Source organism: Schistocerca serialis, chromosome 2 (genome assembly GCF_023864345.2).
Source record: "Schistocerca serialis cubense isolate TAMUIC-IGC-003099 chromosome 2, iqSchSeri2.2, whole genome shotgun sequence".
Classification (NCBI taxonomy): domain Eukaryota; kingdom Metazoa; phylum Arthropoda; class Insecta; order Orthoptera; family Acrididae; genus Schistocerca; species Schistocerca serialis.
In genome coordinates this window covers 141684174-141701465 of record NC_064639.1, presented here as the reverse complement: position 1 = coordinate 141701465, position 17292 = coordinate 141684174, and the positions used below count along the sequence as shown (strand labels likewise).

The following is a 17292-nucleotide window of genomic DNA, read 5'->3' as shown; positions in this document are numbered from 1 at the left end:
CTGAGGACAGTCATTTTTTTATTTATCCAGTGATTCTGTACAACGGACTTTACGAATATTTCGGTGGTAATGCATCAAGTTTTCTTCCCCTTTCAACGTTTATCGTCAGATAACGCTTTAGTTTAAAGGATAGCTTTTATTATCAAACAATTTACATGGACAGAGTAATTTCTGGTAGAAGGGGGACGATGCGACCTCGGTGAGTTAAGTTTTTCTTCAACATACTTAAAATGTAAGGAAATGACTACGAGTAAACAGACAGCGTATGAATAGGGCCTCCCTTATGTACGCTAGCAGCAGATATATTCATGGAGGCTTTTGAAGCAACCGCAATTTGTTTCGCTCCTTTACGCCCACCTTATCGGTGGGCTCGTAAATGGCACAGCTTAGTGCAATGCCGGCCTGTCTACTAATATTGGATAACATTTGTCTGAGATATGGATTACTAGCAAAACTGACTTTACTTACAAGGAAACCTCCCCATCGCACCCCCCTCAGATTTAGTTTTAAATTGGCACAGTGGATAGGCCTTGAAAAACTGAACGCAGATCAATCAAGACTTGAACCTAGGACCTCTCCTTCCGTAGCTGCTCTCGCTAACCACGGGACCACTGCGCTCCTTAACTCCCATTGTCCTTGATGTTGCTTATCTTCGCATGGACTACTCAGCATATTTTACTTATTTTTTTCATAGTTCCACACAACTTCTTCCTGTTTTCTCGATTGATCTGTGTTCAGTTTTTCAAGGCCTATCCACTGTGCCAACCTATAACTAAATCTGAGGGGGTGCGATGGGGAGGTTCCCTTGTTAGTGACACAGCTGCACAGCTGCTCGTCTGATTACTAAAGAACACATGACTATGACCTGACAAAAATTCTGGAATATTTTAATTTAGATAAATGAGTGGATCGGGACTGGCAATGACTTAAGGGGAAATTATACTTTTATAGTTGACTAGTTAAAATCAATTATACGCTGACAAAGTTTTTACGTAATTGATAAATATCTACAATTTGTTACGCGGGAAAATTGAATATATTACAAATCTGGGTCAACTGGTGCAGATGAATCACAAAAGAAAACATTGAAACAAATTCATACTAACATGTCAGACAAGTGGCTTAACTACGCGCATGCCAGTAAAAATGATAAAATTTACCTTACAATAGATGGTTGTGTTAATTACACTGTTCATTTTTCATTATATTAACAATTATTTATTTGTTCATCATCATCTCTTTCCATGGCATCATTTAGCTCTGCGGCTGATCACAACTTTGCAATTCGTTCTGCACTGTGGCTTTAACATCTACTAAGTGTAAACTACGTTATACTAGCGACAGACTACAACTACACTGTAGCAGTGAGCGACTGCAACTGCGGCAGAGACTGCGCTGACCTGCGACTCTATCGCAGCTCTCTTTTACCAGGGGCAATGATATTTTATGTCTCAGGTAGCTCCTGTCAATTGTCGTTCGAGCAAGTGAGCAATACATTGAGATTACATTTGCTGCAGCAGGGTGGTGAACACCTTACAGGCTGTACAGCGACTAATAAAAGATTGCGGAACACTGCTCTGAGCAACTGGTACAGGTTTAAATTTGGTGACACCTCTGTCGTGACTCACCCCAAAAGTTTCTTGGGCAATGTAATTACAGATGCCATTGAAATAAAAAAAAACACTGCCAACACTCTCAGCAGAGGCAGCGGTCTGCAGGTAAGACAGATGTGGGATCCTGCGATCACGAGGTTGAAGAGAGACGTCGAATGCGAAGTCAACGTATGCTCATATATAATTTTCGTACGTCCATCCCTGTGGCTGGAGGCCTGCAGGACTACGGTCGTTCACTTTTGTAAGAAACTGAAACACAGTCGTCCTTAAGATGTCATTTATTGTGTAGCTACACAATAGATGACATCGTAGTGACGACTGTGTTTCATTTTCTTACAATATGCTCATACAGGGTGTTTCAAAAATGACCGGTATATTTGAAACGGCAATAAAAACTAAGCGAGCAGCGATAGAAATACACCGTTTGTTGCAATATGCTTGGGACAACAGTACATTTTCAGGCGGACAAACTTTCGAAATTACAGTAGTTACAATTTTCAACAACAGATGGCGCTGCAAGTGATGTGAAAGATATAGAAGACAACGCAGTCTGTGGGTGCGCCATTCTGTACGTCGTCTTTCTGCTGTAAGCGTGTGCTGTTCACAACGTGCAAGTGTGCTGTAGACAACATAGTTTATTCCTTAGAACAGAGGATTTTTCTGGTGTTGGAATTCCACCGCCTAGAACACAGTGTTGTTGCAACAAGACGAAGTTTTCATCGGAGGTTTAATGTAACCAAAGGACCGAAAAGCGATACAATAAAGGATCTGTTTGAAAAATTTCAACGGACTGGGAACGTGACGGATGAACGCGCTGGAAAGGTAGGGCGACCGCGTACGGCAACCACAGATCGCAACGCACAGCTAGTGCAGCAGGTGATCCAACAGCGGTCTCGGGTTTCCGTTCGCCGTGTTGCAGCTGCGGTCCAAATGACGCCAACGTCCACGTATCGTCTCATGCGCCAGAGTTTACACCTCTAGCCATACAAAATTCAAACACGGCAACCCCTCAGCGCCGCTACCATTGCTGCACGAGAGACATTCGCTAACGATATAGTGCACAGGATTGATGACGGCGATATGCATGTGGGCAGCATTTGGTTTACTGACGAAGCTTATTTTTACCTGGACGGCTTCGTCAATAAACAGAACTGGCGCATATGGGGAACCGAAAAGCCCCATGTTGCAGTCCCATCGTCCCTGCATCCTCAAAAAGTACTGGTCTGGGCCGCCATTTCTTCCAAAGGAATCATTGGCCCATTTTTCAGATCCGAAACGATTACTGCATCACGCTATCTGGACATTCTTCGTGAATTTGTGGCGGTACAAACTGCCTTAGACGACACTGCGAACACCTCGTGGGTTATGCAAGATGGTGCCCGGTCACATCGCACGGCCGACGTCTTTAATTTCCTGAATGAATATTTCGATGATCGTGTGATTGCTTTGGGCTATCCGAAACATGCAGGAGGCGGCGTGGATTGGCCTCCCTATTCGCCAGACATGAACCCCTGTGACTTCTTTCTGTGGGGACACTTGAAAGATCAGGTGTACCGCCAGAATCCAGAAACAATTGAACAGCTGAAGGAGTACATCTCATCTGCATGTGAAGCCATTCCGCCAGACACGTTGTCAAAGGTTTCGGGTAATTTCATTCAGAGACTACGTCATATTATTGCTACGCATGGTGGATATGTGGAAAATATCGTACTATAGAGTTTCCCAGACCGCAGCGCCATCTGTTGTTGAAAATTGTAACTACTGTAATTTCGAAAGTTTGTCTGCCTGAAAATGTACCGTTGTCCCAAGCATATTGCAAGAAACGGTGTATTTCTATCGCTGCTCGTTTAGTTTTTATTGCCGTTTCAAATATACCGGTCATTTTTGAAACACCCTGTATATGCTGATACTGCGGGCACCAGTGACTTTACAGCATATAGCAGCCCATCTGTAGTTATTCCATTTGACAATTGCTTTGATGTACTAGGTCGAATGTTTGTGTTAATTTTCAACATAACACGGTGTATTGAGCCAAAATATTGTATTCTACAAGCAAGGCTTCAGTTTCATCGTTGCGAATACTGAGTCACATTGAAGGATGACTAAGACGAGGACAAATAACGAGTTTCATGGTCACAGCTTGAATGTGATGAAAAGCTTATGACAAACATTCATATTTACTTGCATGTCTATATGAACAGACATTAACGATTATTGACAGCCGTCCGAAATTAATTCGAAATAAATTCGCTAATATCTTGGCGTAAGCTGTTTTAGGTATAGATATTCTACCTGATAGTCGTCATTAGCGTCTGTTCACCGAGACATGCAAATAAATATAAGGGGCCATCAAAAACATTGCGTTTGAAGGCGTTGCTGCAACGCAGCGCGCCTGCTATGCGGGTGTATAAGCACCGACGTGTAAGCAAGGGATGGTGCGGCTTTCGTGTCTTTCCGACCTGCGCGAGATAAATACGAAAACGAAAACTATGGCGACGTAATAACGAAAAGCACCCCAACAGGACCAACGTACTGTTTCCTTGGTTCCAGAAGCACAAACACCGGTACACATTCATCGGAGAATGAAAAATGTGTACGGGCAGCATGTCTGTCGGAAACCACCTTTGTGAAACTGTGCGACAAGAGGTGCTGCTGCTTTATGATCATACACGTCCCAATATGACAGATGTAATGCAGACATTACGCCAACTCAAATGGGAGACATTGGAGAACCCGCCCTAAATTCCTCATCTCTCTCCAAGCGATTATCAGGCCTTCAGTTCCTTAAAAAAAAAAAAAAAAAAAAAAAAAAAAAAAAAAAAAAAAAAAAAAGCATTTGAAGGGTCGACGATTCCTATCGGACGAGCATGTGTAGCAGGCAGTTGCGGAGTTCTTCACGCAGCAGGCCACGATGTTTCACCAAATGGGTATCTTCAACCTGGTCTGTCGCTGGAGTGATTGCCACAGTGCTGTGAGGTAACGGGCAAATTGTGGCGCGCTGAAAGTATTCTAAGTTGGCGTGGCCGCACGGGCCGCTCGGCTAGCCGGGGCCCGGCACCAAACACGTGGTGGCGAACGTTAGCCGGACGAGAGGGGTAGCCCCAGCGCATGCTCCAGCCGCGTGGCTGGGAATTCCGCTGTGACGAGGACGGTGCTTTGTGTCGATGAAGGAGATATCTATGATGGGAGTGCCAAAGATGGCGGACTTTGTGAAACCTTAATGACAGACGTTTCACAGTTCGTATAGAAATTAATAGTAGCCAGATGAATAATGATACCTCAAAAAGAAACAAGTACATTACTATTATTTGCACGGTGATTCTGATGATGTAATCAGATTTTCAATATACACTCCTGGAAATTGAAATAAGAACACCATGAATTCATTGTCCCAGGAAGGGGAAACTTTATTGACACATTCCTGGGGTCAGATACATCACATGATCACACTAACAGAACCACAGGCACATAGACACAGGCAACAGAGCATGCACAATGTCGGCACTAGTACAGTGTATATCCACCTTTCGCAGCAATGCAGGCTGCTATTCTCCTATGGAGACGATCGTAGAGATGCTGGATGTAGTCCTGTGGAACGGCTTGCCATGCCATTTCCACCTGGCGCCTCAGTTGGACCAGCGTTCGTGCCGGACGTGCAGACCGCGTGAGACGACGCTTCATCCAGTCCCAAACATGCTCAATGGGGGACAGATCCGGAGATCTTGCTGGCCAGGGTAGTTGACTTACACCTTCTAGAGCACGTTGGGTGGCACGGGATACATGCGGACGTGCATTGTCCTGTTGGAACAGCAAGTTCCCTTGCCGGTCTAGGAATGGTAGAACGATGGGTTCGATGACGGTTTGGATGTACCGTGCACTATTCAGTGTCCCCTCGACGATCACCAGTGGTGTACGGCCAGTGTAGGAGATCGCTCCCCACACCATGATGCCGGGTGTTGGCCCTGTATGCCTCAGTCGTATGCAGTCTTGATTGTGGCGCTCACCTGCACGGCGCCAAACACGCATACGACCATCATTGGCACCAAGGCAGAAGCGACTCTCATCGCTGAAGACGACACGTCTCCATTCGTCCCTCCATTCACGCCTGTCGCGACACCACTGGAGGCGGGCTGCACGATGTTGGGGCGTGAGCGGAAGACGGCCTAACGGTGTGCGGGACCGTAGCCCAGCTTCATGGAGACGGTTGCGAATGGTCCTCGCCGATACCCCAGGAGCAACAGTGTCCCTAATTTGCTGGGAAGTGGCGGTGCGGTCCCCTACGGCACTGCGTAGGATCCTACGGTCTTGGCGTGCATCCGTGCGTCGCTGGGGTCCGGTCCCAGGTCGACGGGCACGTGCACCTTCCGCCGACCACTGGCGACAACATCGATGTACTGTGGAGACCTCACGCCCCACGTGTTGAGCAATTCGGCGGTACGTCCACCCGGCCTCCCGCATGCCCACTATACGCCCTCGCTCAAAGTCCGTCAACTGCACATACGGTTCACGTCCACGCTGTCGCGGCATGCTACCAGTGTTAAAGACTGCGATGGAGCTCCGTATGCCACGGCAAACTGGCTGACACTGACGGCGGCGGTGCACAAATGCTGCGCAGCTAGCGCCATTCGACGGCCAACACCGCGGTTCCTGGTGTGTCCGCTGTGCCGTGCGTGTGATCATTGCTTGTACAGCCCTCTCGTAGTGTCCGGAGCAAGTATGGTGGGTCTGACACACCGGTGTCAATGTGTTCTTTTTTCCATTTCCAGGAGTGTATTTATTAGTTTAAAGTTTAGTATCTGACGACAAATTATACAAGTAACACCTAGCAACGAATTTCCAAATTATAAATGCTTCATCCGATTTTGCCTATCGCCGTGTCTTTACAAAGCTAGCAGTGTAAACCTAAACTGGTATGAATTACAGGCATGTAACTTAAATAGTGCATGAGTTATTGGAGGTCAAAGTGGCCGATTACTATCGATCGCGTCAGGCCATAAGTACTCCACAGTTACACGGAAAAACGGTAGCAGTATGCTTATAAATATACTTATTCATCTATGTCTTTGTTTGTATCCAATATATACTATTCATGAAGAAATTGGTTAAATATTTACTGTGTGTTAGAAAGCACAGAGACATTAGGCTCCTGGCGTACATATTGCTTCCTTTCTTTGACATATGTTTATTTAATTGTTTATGTATTTAATAATGTGTTTTAGAGCGTGTTTATGGTCCAGCTGTAGGAATATTTATTTAATTTCAAGTATTTAAATGTAGATGCAGTATTTCGAATATGTTTCATTATGTTTGTGAGTGTGCGTTGGTTTGAAGACAGGGCGGGAGCATTGCAAAAAGGACATGTGGAGAGACTGTATGGAAGTGGGGAGGAGCATCGTTTTCGGAGAGGACACGGGGCAGTTCTGGACAGAACGGGACAGGACACGAGAAGCGTGGGACGCGACGGCACGACGGACGCGGAGTCGGCGGAAGAACTTGGACAGTGGAGCAGTTTGCACGTAGTCGCGGAGGATGCAAATATTTCGGGGAGCTGACCTATGCTCTTGTGGCTTCTGCAGTGAAGTCGTAGTATGCGATCAGAAATGAATATCTCGTGAGCTATGTACTTGTTCGTAACTAATTACGTGAAGTAGGAATCTATTGTTTCCCTGTTATTCAACTTATATTTTATTTATTCGCGGGACCATCGACACGAATAAGTGTTTTACAGAAATATACCGCATTCTAAAAAGTACTTCTACTATCGTACTCATCATTTAAAGTCATTAAGATAGTACCTGTAGAATTTATTTAGTTGCAATCTTTCGTTTATCATTTTATATGTTACTTTTATAATTCGCAATTGCCGAGTGATAGAAACCTTCGACCATTCGATTCATGTGTGTATTCTTATCGTATACTGTAGACACAGCAGTATTTGGCCTCTAATGCGGCAACTACGTATCCCAGACCCTGGACAACGAAACCAACCAAACCTTTTAATATTGCAACTCTGAGTCGGAGGGTATGTAGATGAGGGCCCACATCCTTTCATCTTTTTATTGTTTGAAAGCCCGCAGTGCTCACTGCGATTTTGTCTGATTGGTAAGCCTATTCTGCACTGTACGGTCTTCTAATGGAAACTTCGTGATCGCCGCTGCGATACATGCCGAGACGGGGACAAGATGATAATATCAAGGGCCCGATTACTCCTAGTCTCCTTTTCACTGGTGTGGGAATACAGAGTAAAGCTGCGAGCATGAAGTGATGAATGTATGGGGCTATGGTATAGAGATGTTGACAGTGTGACACATGAAAGTTTGGGTCAGCCTGGAGGCTAGAAGGGTGACAGTCGAAGTGGTTAAAGCGACCACTCGCGATAACGGGGAAATCCAGATTTTAGTTCCCGTGAGGTACAGATTTTCATATTTCACTAATAGGTGACCTAACACAGCTGATGCCAAAATATTCGCGTTCAGCGAATTGATTTCAAATTCCCCGCGTGTCTAGGTGTTACACTTTGCAAGCCGCGTGGGACTGACCTGCAGTGTGTGCTGCTGTGAGGTGGTGAGCGCGTGGCCGTCGCGCCGCCAGGACACGGAGGGCAGCGGGGAGCCAGCGGCCTCGCACTCTGCAGACCACGCGGAACCTGGCGTCAGCGTCGCCGCGCCGAACGTCTTCACCAGCACTGGCGCCGCATCTGCACAGGTAGAATGCTCAGGGTCACAGGCTGGAACGACTGCCTAGAATAACTAAGCACCCACTACCGCACAATATAGTGGCGTCTATGCCCATAACTAAATCCCTAAAATGTTTCAGTGTTCCTCTCATAATTTCTTTCTTCGTCCCAATGTTTTGTGTGTCAGATGACTGGTTTGATTTAGCCTACCAGGATTTCCTCTCCTGTGCCAGCCCCTTGTCATAGGTCAAATCTAGTAAAATCTTCTACGTTTCAAAGCCGCGTCACTTCGAATAAAACACTCGAACTTTTGACAGCTGTCGCGGCCATCGTCAACAGGTGTCAAAATCACTGAGTGCCGTGGCTGGCATGATGTTTCGCTTGCAGTATATCTACATCTACGTCTACATACATACTCCGCAATCCACCATACGGTGGGTGGCGGAGGGTCCCTCGTAACACAACTATCATCTTCTCTCCCTCTTCCACTCCCAAACAGAACGAGGGGAATATGCCTATATGCCTCTGTACGAGCCCTAATCTCTCTTACCTTATCATTGCGGTCTTTCCGCTAAATGTAAGTTGGCGGCAGTAAAATTATACTGCAGCCAGCCTCAAATGCTGGTTCTCTAAATTTCCTCAGTAGCGATTCACGAAAAGAACGCCTCCTTTCCTCTAGAGACTCCCACCCGAGTTCCTGAAGCATTTCCGTAACACTCGCGTGATGATCAAACCTACCAGTAACAAATCTAGCAGCCCGCCTCTGAATTGCTTCTATGTCCTCCCTTAATCCGACCTGATAGGGATCCCAAACGCTCGAGCAGTACTCAAGAATAGGTCGCACCAGCGTTCTATAAGTGGTCTCCTTTACAGATGAACCACATCTTTTCAAAATTCTACCAATGAACCGAAGACGACCATCCGCCTTCCCCACAACTGCCATTACATGCTTGTCCCACTTTCATATCGCTCTGCAAATATTTAATCGACGTGACTGTGTGAAGCGCTACACTACTAATGGAGTATTCAAACATTACAGGATTCTTTTTCCTATTCATCTGCATTAATTTACATTTATCTATGTTTAGAGTTAGCTGCCGTTCTTTACACCAATCACAAATCCTGTCCATGTCATATTGTATCCTCCTACAGTCACTCAACGATGACACCTTCCCGTACACCACAGCATCATCAGCAAACAGACGCACATTGATATCCACCCTATCCAAAAGATCATTTATGTAGATAGCAAACAACAGCGGGCCTACCACACAACAACAGCGGACCTACCACACAACAGCGGACCTATTCCTTCTCTTAACAACGCGTGCCAATCCACGATGAGCAGTATCAGTAGATTTTTATGTCCCTTTACATATTAAATTACCCGTTCATCATCCTTACATACTATCTCTACATCTTCTTCTTGAGACATTGGCATATGCACCTGAATGAATGTTGTTGGATTTGGTTTGCCATCGTTTCTGAGAACAATCCTATCACTGATCTCTTCACAGTAACTAATTTCTGCCCTACTTTCCCATTCGCAACGAATCCAATTCCTCTTATACCATTTTCTACTACTGTCTTTTTACTTAATGTTGATTTAACCAGAAATCCCTGTCTTCTTTCTGTTTCATTTCACTGACCCCCAACTATAGAATGACCATTTACATTTCCCGTTTCATATTTTCTAGCTTGCCTACCATATTAAAACTTCTGACATTCCACGCTCTGACTTGCAGAATGTTACAGTTTCGTTGGTTATTCCACCTTTTTTCTATGGGTGCCTCCGCTTTGATAGTTTCCAACTTCAAGGGCAAGAGTGTGGCCTGCAAGTCTGTCGGTCGTTGGTAGCACGATGCTGATTCTTTATAGCGGAAGACCATGTCCACCACTGATAACCTCTTTTAATTAAAATTTTTGCAGAGGTTGGGATCAAATTCGGGACCCAGGACGTTTTGAATATGGGTAAAAATGCTAACACGAGACCGCGGTTACTAGTAAGACTAACACTGACAAGGAAACCACTATGTCACATATACCAATTGTTTGCAGTAGACTTACCTCCCAATGAGATCTGTGCTGTTCCTTGAGCAGTCTCGTCATTGTTGGAGACCACACACTGGTACATCCCTGCATCATGCTGTTCCACGTGTTCGATGCGCAGTGTCTGAAAAGTGAAGCAGAGAACAATGAATTTAAAGAAAAATGCCATTTTAGAGTGAGATCGCAAACTCAGGTTAAGCAGCGTGTTTGACCGGTGTACCACATCACAGTATATGTTTCTGTCACAGAAGTCGAAAGTCTGGCAAGAACTACGTATTTAAGCTGCCTGTTTGCTATTTTTTTTTTATCGATTATGAAAACAGACAAATTATGTATAGTGGAACAATGCCAAAGAAGATTTTTTGTAGGTATTTGTTCCAAGTACCTAAATGGGGTGACGATATTCACGACTCCAGAGAGCACCGCACCACAGTCGATAAGATCGACTACATTTCCCTGGAAGTCTCCCAATAAACAAAGGAATTTACCTTCCCTGTTGTCGCTGTGTTCCTCAGTCCGAAGACTGGTTTGATGCAGCTCTCCATGCTACTAAGCCCTACCTGCTACTGTCTTGTGCAAGCCTCTTCATCTCTGAATGAATGCTGTGGCCTATAGCGATTTGTACCACATTACTTCGACAACAATCCACTGCCTCTGTTTTGTGTTTGTTGATGTCCATTTCGTTGAACTGTTCTCCCAAGTCCTTTGCTGTCTCTGACAGAATTACAATGTCGCTGGCAAACCTATAAGTTTCTGTTGTTTCTCTATGAACTTTAATTCCTACTCCAATTTTTTTTGTTTTGGTTTTCTTTACTGCTTGCTCAATATACAGATCGAATACCATTGGGGTAGGGCGCAGCGCTGTATCACTCTCATCTCAACCATGCCTCCCTTTCATGCATCTACATTCTTATAACTGCTGTCTGTTGACTGTACAAGCTGTCACTATATTTAGCTCCCTTTTTACCCCTACTATCTTCAGAACGTCAAAAAGTATATTCGAGTCAAAAAGTGTCGAATAAACACTGTCAAATCTTACTCAAGTCTGCAAAAACTGTAAACTAAGTTCGCCTTTCCATGGGCTGTCTTCTAAGAAAGGACATAGGGTCAGTATTGCCCCGCAGGCTCCTACGTTTGTCCTTCCCGACAACGGACACTACAAGCTCGTTTCGTATTACGTCGCTTTGCAACGTCACGCCTACATATTTAATCGAAGTGACCGTGCAGCACACAGCTAACACTGGACTCGAACATAGCATAGCAACCACTTTCCATTGCGGTAGCAGACTACCCCTAAAAGGCGGAATAATTAGCAGTTATCGACATGACAGAAGGCAATGGAAACGACTACATTAAAGACACATAACGTATACCTACACGATATATAGGCTGTAAGTATCTTGATGATGTTTTCATTAGAAAAGGATTCTGGACTACCCCCCACATGAAGTTCTTCGGGTGGGACAGCCAAGGGGGCGGTGATCATGAGAAAATGATGCAATAACCAAAGACGGGTTGACATACAAGGAGTTGGAGCGTGGTATGGTTGGTTGGTTAATTTGGAGGAGGGGACCAAACAGCGAGATCATCGGTTTCTTCGAATTAGATAAGGTTGAGGAAGGAAGTGGACCGTACCTTTTCAAAGGAACCATGCTGGAATTTGCCTGAAGCGATGTAGGGGAATCACGATAAAACCTAAATCAGGATGGCCGGACGTGGGTTGTGAACCGACGTCCTCCCCAGTGTGAGTCCAGTGTCCTAACCACTGCGCCACCTCGCTCGATAGCGTGGAATGTCAGAAGTCTCTGTGTCACAGGAAAGCTAGAAAATCTGCAAAGGCAAATGCAAATCATCAATCTAGAAATAGTGGAGGTTACTAAAGTGAATTGTAAAAAAGGTAAGATTTTGTGGTCACGCGAATGTAGGGTTATTTCAACAGCAGCAGCGCCGGACATGACGGATGTGGAATTCGTTGTGAGTAGGAAAGTACTGAGTTACTGTGAACATTTTAGTGATAGAACTATTCTCATCAGAATAGACAGCAAACCAACGTCAACAGTAGTGGTTCAGTTATACATGCCGAGATGAAGAAGTAGAAAGAGTATATGAGGAAATTGAACGGGTGTAAATGGAGATAGATATCTAATAATCATGGGGGATTGAAATTCGGTAGGGGGGGAGGGAGTAGAAGACGAGTTATAGGAGGATATAGGTTAGCTATTAGCAAAGAGAGAGAATTTTGTAATAACGAAGAGTAGACTGAAGTTTAAGAGAAACGCACCGAAGAATCAGTGTGGAAGGAAGGGGGATGCTAGAGTACTGAGGAAAGATGAGGTGCGTTTCAAATTCTTTGAGGCTAAAGCTAGTGCGATAATGTGTATCGTAGTAGGTAGATCAATTGGAGAGGAATAGACTACTCCAAAAAGGACAATCACACAAGTTGGACAGACAAACACAGAGCATAAAGAAGGCATTCGTGGCCAAAAGACTTCTACTAGTATCAACCGCAGGCCTTAATTTGAGGAGGAAATTTCTGAGAATGTACGTTTGGATCACAGCATTGGAAAGTAGTGTGTCATGGGTTATGAGAAAATCGGAAAAGAAGGTAGCAGAACGTTCTAAACGATTAAATATTGTGCTGTTGAAAGCTGTTGCAAATTAGATGGACTGATTAGGAATGAATTCTCCTCAGAATCAGCAAAGACTTGAACATATGGAAAATACTGATAAGGACAGGACGATGGAACGAGCGTTAAGACATCAGGGAATAATTTTTTAAGGTACCAGATGAAACTGTGGAGGGTACAATTGAGAGAGGTTAGAATACATCGAACAAATAACTGAAGACGAAGCGACCAAATGTTACTGTGAGACGAAGATATTGGCATAGGAAAGGACTTCGTGGCATGGTGACTAGTGATTGAGAAAGAAAAATATTAAAATCGTAAATTATTTTTTGTACAGAATATGTCAGGGATGTCTATCAGTCAATGGTTATAATAATGCCATTATTACTACGCAGTAATCTTCGAGTTTTGACCGAGCTAGGTGGCGCAGTGGTTAGCGCACTGGACTCGCGTTAGGGAGGTCGACGGTTCAAACCCACGTCCGGCCACGCTGATTCAGGTCTTCCGTTATTTCCCTAAATCGCTTCAGGGAAATGCTGGGATGGTTCCTCTGAAAGGGCAAGGTGTGCGCCTGTGTGAAAAAAATGAAGAAAGTATATATATAGGGTGGTCAGAAAATGTGTGAAATGCTTGTAGGGATGTTACAGGGCAGGTTGTACTGTGACATAAATATTAAGAAAGAAATTCGATACGTTGCTCCGTTTCCGAGCTATTTAGCATAGAATTTAGCCAATCGGGGCGTCGCGCGCTCGCATTCAAGCGGCCTGCCAGGGGCGGTGTTGCCCAACGAGTGCTTTGTCTCGTTAGCTGAAACTTGAATTTACGCGCGCGACTATCCGATTGGCTAACTTCAATGCTAAATAACTCGGAAACGCCGCAACGTATGGAATTTCTTTCTTAACATTTATGTCTCAGTAGAATCTGCCCTACAACATCACGACAAGCGTTTCAGTTTTCTGACCACCCGATATATATACAGGGTGGTCAGAAAATGTCTGAAACGCTTGTCGTGATGTACTCAGACAGATGGAAACGCACTTAACGACATTCGAAGTTCTCCTTCATATATATACACTCCTGGAAATGGAAAAAAGAACACATTGACACCGGTGTGTCAGACCCACCATACTTGCTCCGGACACTGCGAGAGGGCTGTACAAGCAATGATCACACGCACGGCACAGCGGACACACCAGGAACCGCGGTGTTGGCCGTCGAATGGCGCTAGCTGCGCAGCATTTGTGCACCGCCGCCGTCAGTGTCAGCCAGTTTGCCGTGGCATACGGAGCTCCATCGCAGTCTTTAACACTGGTAGCATGCCGCGACAGCGTGTACGTGAACCGTATGTGCAGTTGACGGACTTTGAGCGAGGGCGTATAGTGGGCATGCGGGAGGCCGGGTGGACGTACCGCCGAATTGCTCAACACGTGGGGCGTGAGGTCTCCACAGTACATCGATGTTGTTGTCGCCAGTGGTCGGCGGAAGGTGCACGTGCCCGTCGACCTGGGACCAGACCGCAGCGACGCACGGATGCACGCCAAGACCGTAGGATCCTACGCAGTGCCGTAGGGGACCGCACCGCCACTTCCCAGCAAATTAGGGACACTGTTGCTGCTGGGGTATCGGCGAGGACCATTCGCAACCGTCTCCATGAAGCTGGGCTACGGTCCCGCACACCGTTAGGCCGTCTTCCGCTCACGCCCCAACATCGTGCAGCCCGCCTCCAGTGGTGTCGCGACAGGCGTGAATGGAGGGACGAATGGAGACGTGTCGTCTTCAGCGATGAGAGTCGCTTCTGCCTTGGTGCCAATGATGGTCGTATGCGTGTTTGGCGCCGTGCATGTGAGCGCCACAATCAGGACTGCATACGACCGAGGCACACAGGGCCAACACCCGGCATCATGGTTGGGGAGCGATCTCCTACACTGGCCGTACACCACTGGTGATCGTCGAGGGGACACTGAATAGTGCACGGTACATCCAAACCGTCATCGAACCCATCGTTCTACCATTCCTAGACCGGCAAGGGAACTTGCTGTTCCAACAGGACAGTGCACGTCCGCATGTATCCCGTGCCACCCAACGTGCTCTAGAAGGTGTAAGTCAACTACCCTGGCCAGCAAGAAGTCCGAATCTGTCCCCCATTGAGCATGTTTGGGACTGGATGAAGCGTCGTCTCACGCGGTCTGCACGCCAGGTGGAAATGGCATGGCAAGTCGTTCCACAGGACTACATCCAGCATCTCTACGATCGTCTCCATGGGAGAATAGCAGCCTGCATTGCTGCGAAAGGTGGATATACACTGTACTAGTGCCGACATTGTGCATGCTCTGTTGCCTGTGTCTATGTGCCTGTGGTTCTGTCAGTATGATCATGTGATGTATCTGACCCCAGGAATGTGTCAATAAAGTTTCCCCTTCCTGGGACAATGAATTCACGGTGTTCTTATTTCAATTTCCAGGAGTGTATATGAAGAACTTCGAATGTCATTTCCATCTGTCTGTGTACAACTAATTTTAATGCCAATACTCTTTCTCTGAGCCGGCCGGAGTGGCCGAGCGGTTCTAGGCGCTACAGTCTGTAACCGCGAGACCGCTACGGCCGTAGGTTCGAATCCTGCCTCGGGTATGGATGTGTGTGATGTCCTTAGGTTAGTTAGGTTTACGTAGTTCTAAGTTCTAGGGGACTGATGACCTTAGAAGTTAATTCCCATAGTGCTCGGAGCAATTTGAACCATTTGAACCTTCTCTGAGGGCTCAGGTTTTCCATACCTGAATTGATGCTATGAGAGTGCAGCTTCAACTTTTTTGTTGCAGACTGTTGAGAACAACACTGGTGTCTTCTGGAATGTCCACGGATGTTTTATAGCTCTTCCATCGCCAGTATTTGGTCGAGTGTTACAAAAAGATTGATACCGGTAACTTGGAGACGTGCTGGAGGAGGTAGCTCGCAGTATGGTGTAGGGAGGGACGTTTACCTGCGGGGTTAGCAGCCTGACCCTGCTGGAGGTGTGGAGCGGCCGGCCGTCCTTGAGCCAGGAGACGGCCAGCTGGGGGTGGCCCTCGGTGGAGCAGTTGAGCTGCGCGGGCCGCCCCACGTCCACCGTCTGCTGCTGCGGCGAAACGTAGGCCGACAGCGGCGCTGCAACACGTCGTGGGGTCGCCGGGGTTACGGAAGGGCTTCCGATTGTTTCACTAAGCCACTGTATGCCATTAATGTTAGCGCTAATCACGTATACGTATCCTGCAGTCCACATCGTTTCTATAAAAGACTCGTTCAGATCATCTATCGAACACATAACTAACTAACTAACTAAATAACTCATTTCGCATATGCGGAAGTAGGCCTTCTCCAAACACAAATATTACACCCCAAACACGTTTTGACATAGTCGTTTAATGTCCGACAGTTCATCTTTATGATCTGAAATGGTATTTTGAAAATGACTTGTTAGAATATATATATATATATATATATATATATATATATATATATATATATACCATCATAATTTAAGACTGATTATGCCTTTCAGCGTTCAGTCTGAAGCATTGTCCCCCTTATAAAATTCCTCCATGGTGCCCTATTCAGTGCTGACATTGGTGCCTCTTCTGGTGTTAAGCCTATTACATCAAAATCATTCTTAACCGAATCCAGGTACCTTCTCCTTGGTCTACCCCGACTCCTCCTATCCTCTACTGCTGAACCCGTGAGTCTCTTGGGTAACCTGGCTTCTCCCATGCGTGTAACATGACCCCACCATCTAAGCCTGTTCGCCCTGACTGCTACATCTATAGAGTTCATTCCCAGTTTTTCTTTGATTTCCTCATTGTGGACATCCTCCTGCCATTGTTCCGATCTACTAGTATCTGCATTCATCCTAGCTACTTTCATATCCGTAACCTCAACCTTATTGATGAGGTAACCTGAATCCACCTAGCTCAAAGTTGGTCGACAGATATATATATATATATATATATATATATATATATATATATATATATATATATATATATATATGGCAAGACACAGATTAAAAGTGTGGTCAAGAAGCACCGCATGTGTCTGGGTTGGCTGCCGGCAGACACACGCGGCACTTCTTGATGAGCTACACTTGTCTGACTCTATCTTGCCGTGAGGAGACAGCTAATCTTTGTAAAGTTCTACTCTCTGTTTATTGTGAGTCCGTTACGATGACACGAAAAAAAAAACGGATGCTTTATCGCAGAGCATGATCGTAAGCCGTACACTATAGATCTGAAGAGCGCACCCTTAATCCTGTCGAAACTAGTAATCCAGTGTACCTACACACGAGCAAGGAAATAAA

The 17292-nt window shown here is 45.7% G+C and overlaps 1 protein-coding gene across 1 annotated transcript in view; it reads right to left on the bottom strand.

Moving 5' to 3' along the window:
• LOC126455789 (Down syndrome cell adhesion molecule-like protein Dscam2) overlaps positions 1-17292 on the bottom strand; it is a 222835-nt gene that overhangs the window by 65721 nt on the left and 139822 nt on the right. Inside the window, exons 8-10 of the mRNA XM_050091551.1 lie at positions 15943-16106; positions 10357-10462; positions 8153-8310 (exon numbers count right to left, since the gene is read on the bottom strand). Of these exons, the coding sequence (XP_049947508.1) occupies positions 8153-8310; positions 10357-10462; positions 15943-16106 (428 nt within the window). The remainder of the gene's footprint in view (positions 1-8152; positions 8311-10356; positions 10463-15942; positions 16107-17292) is intronic.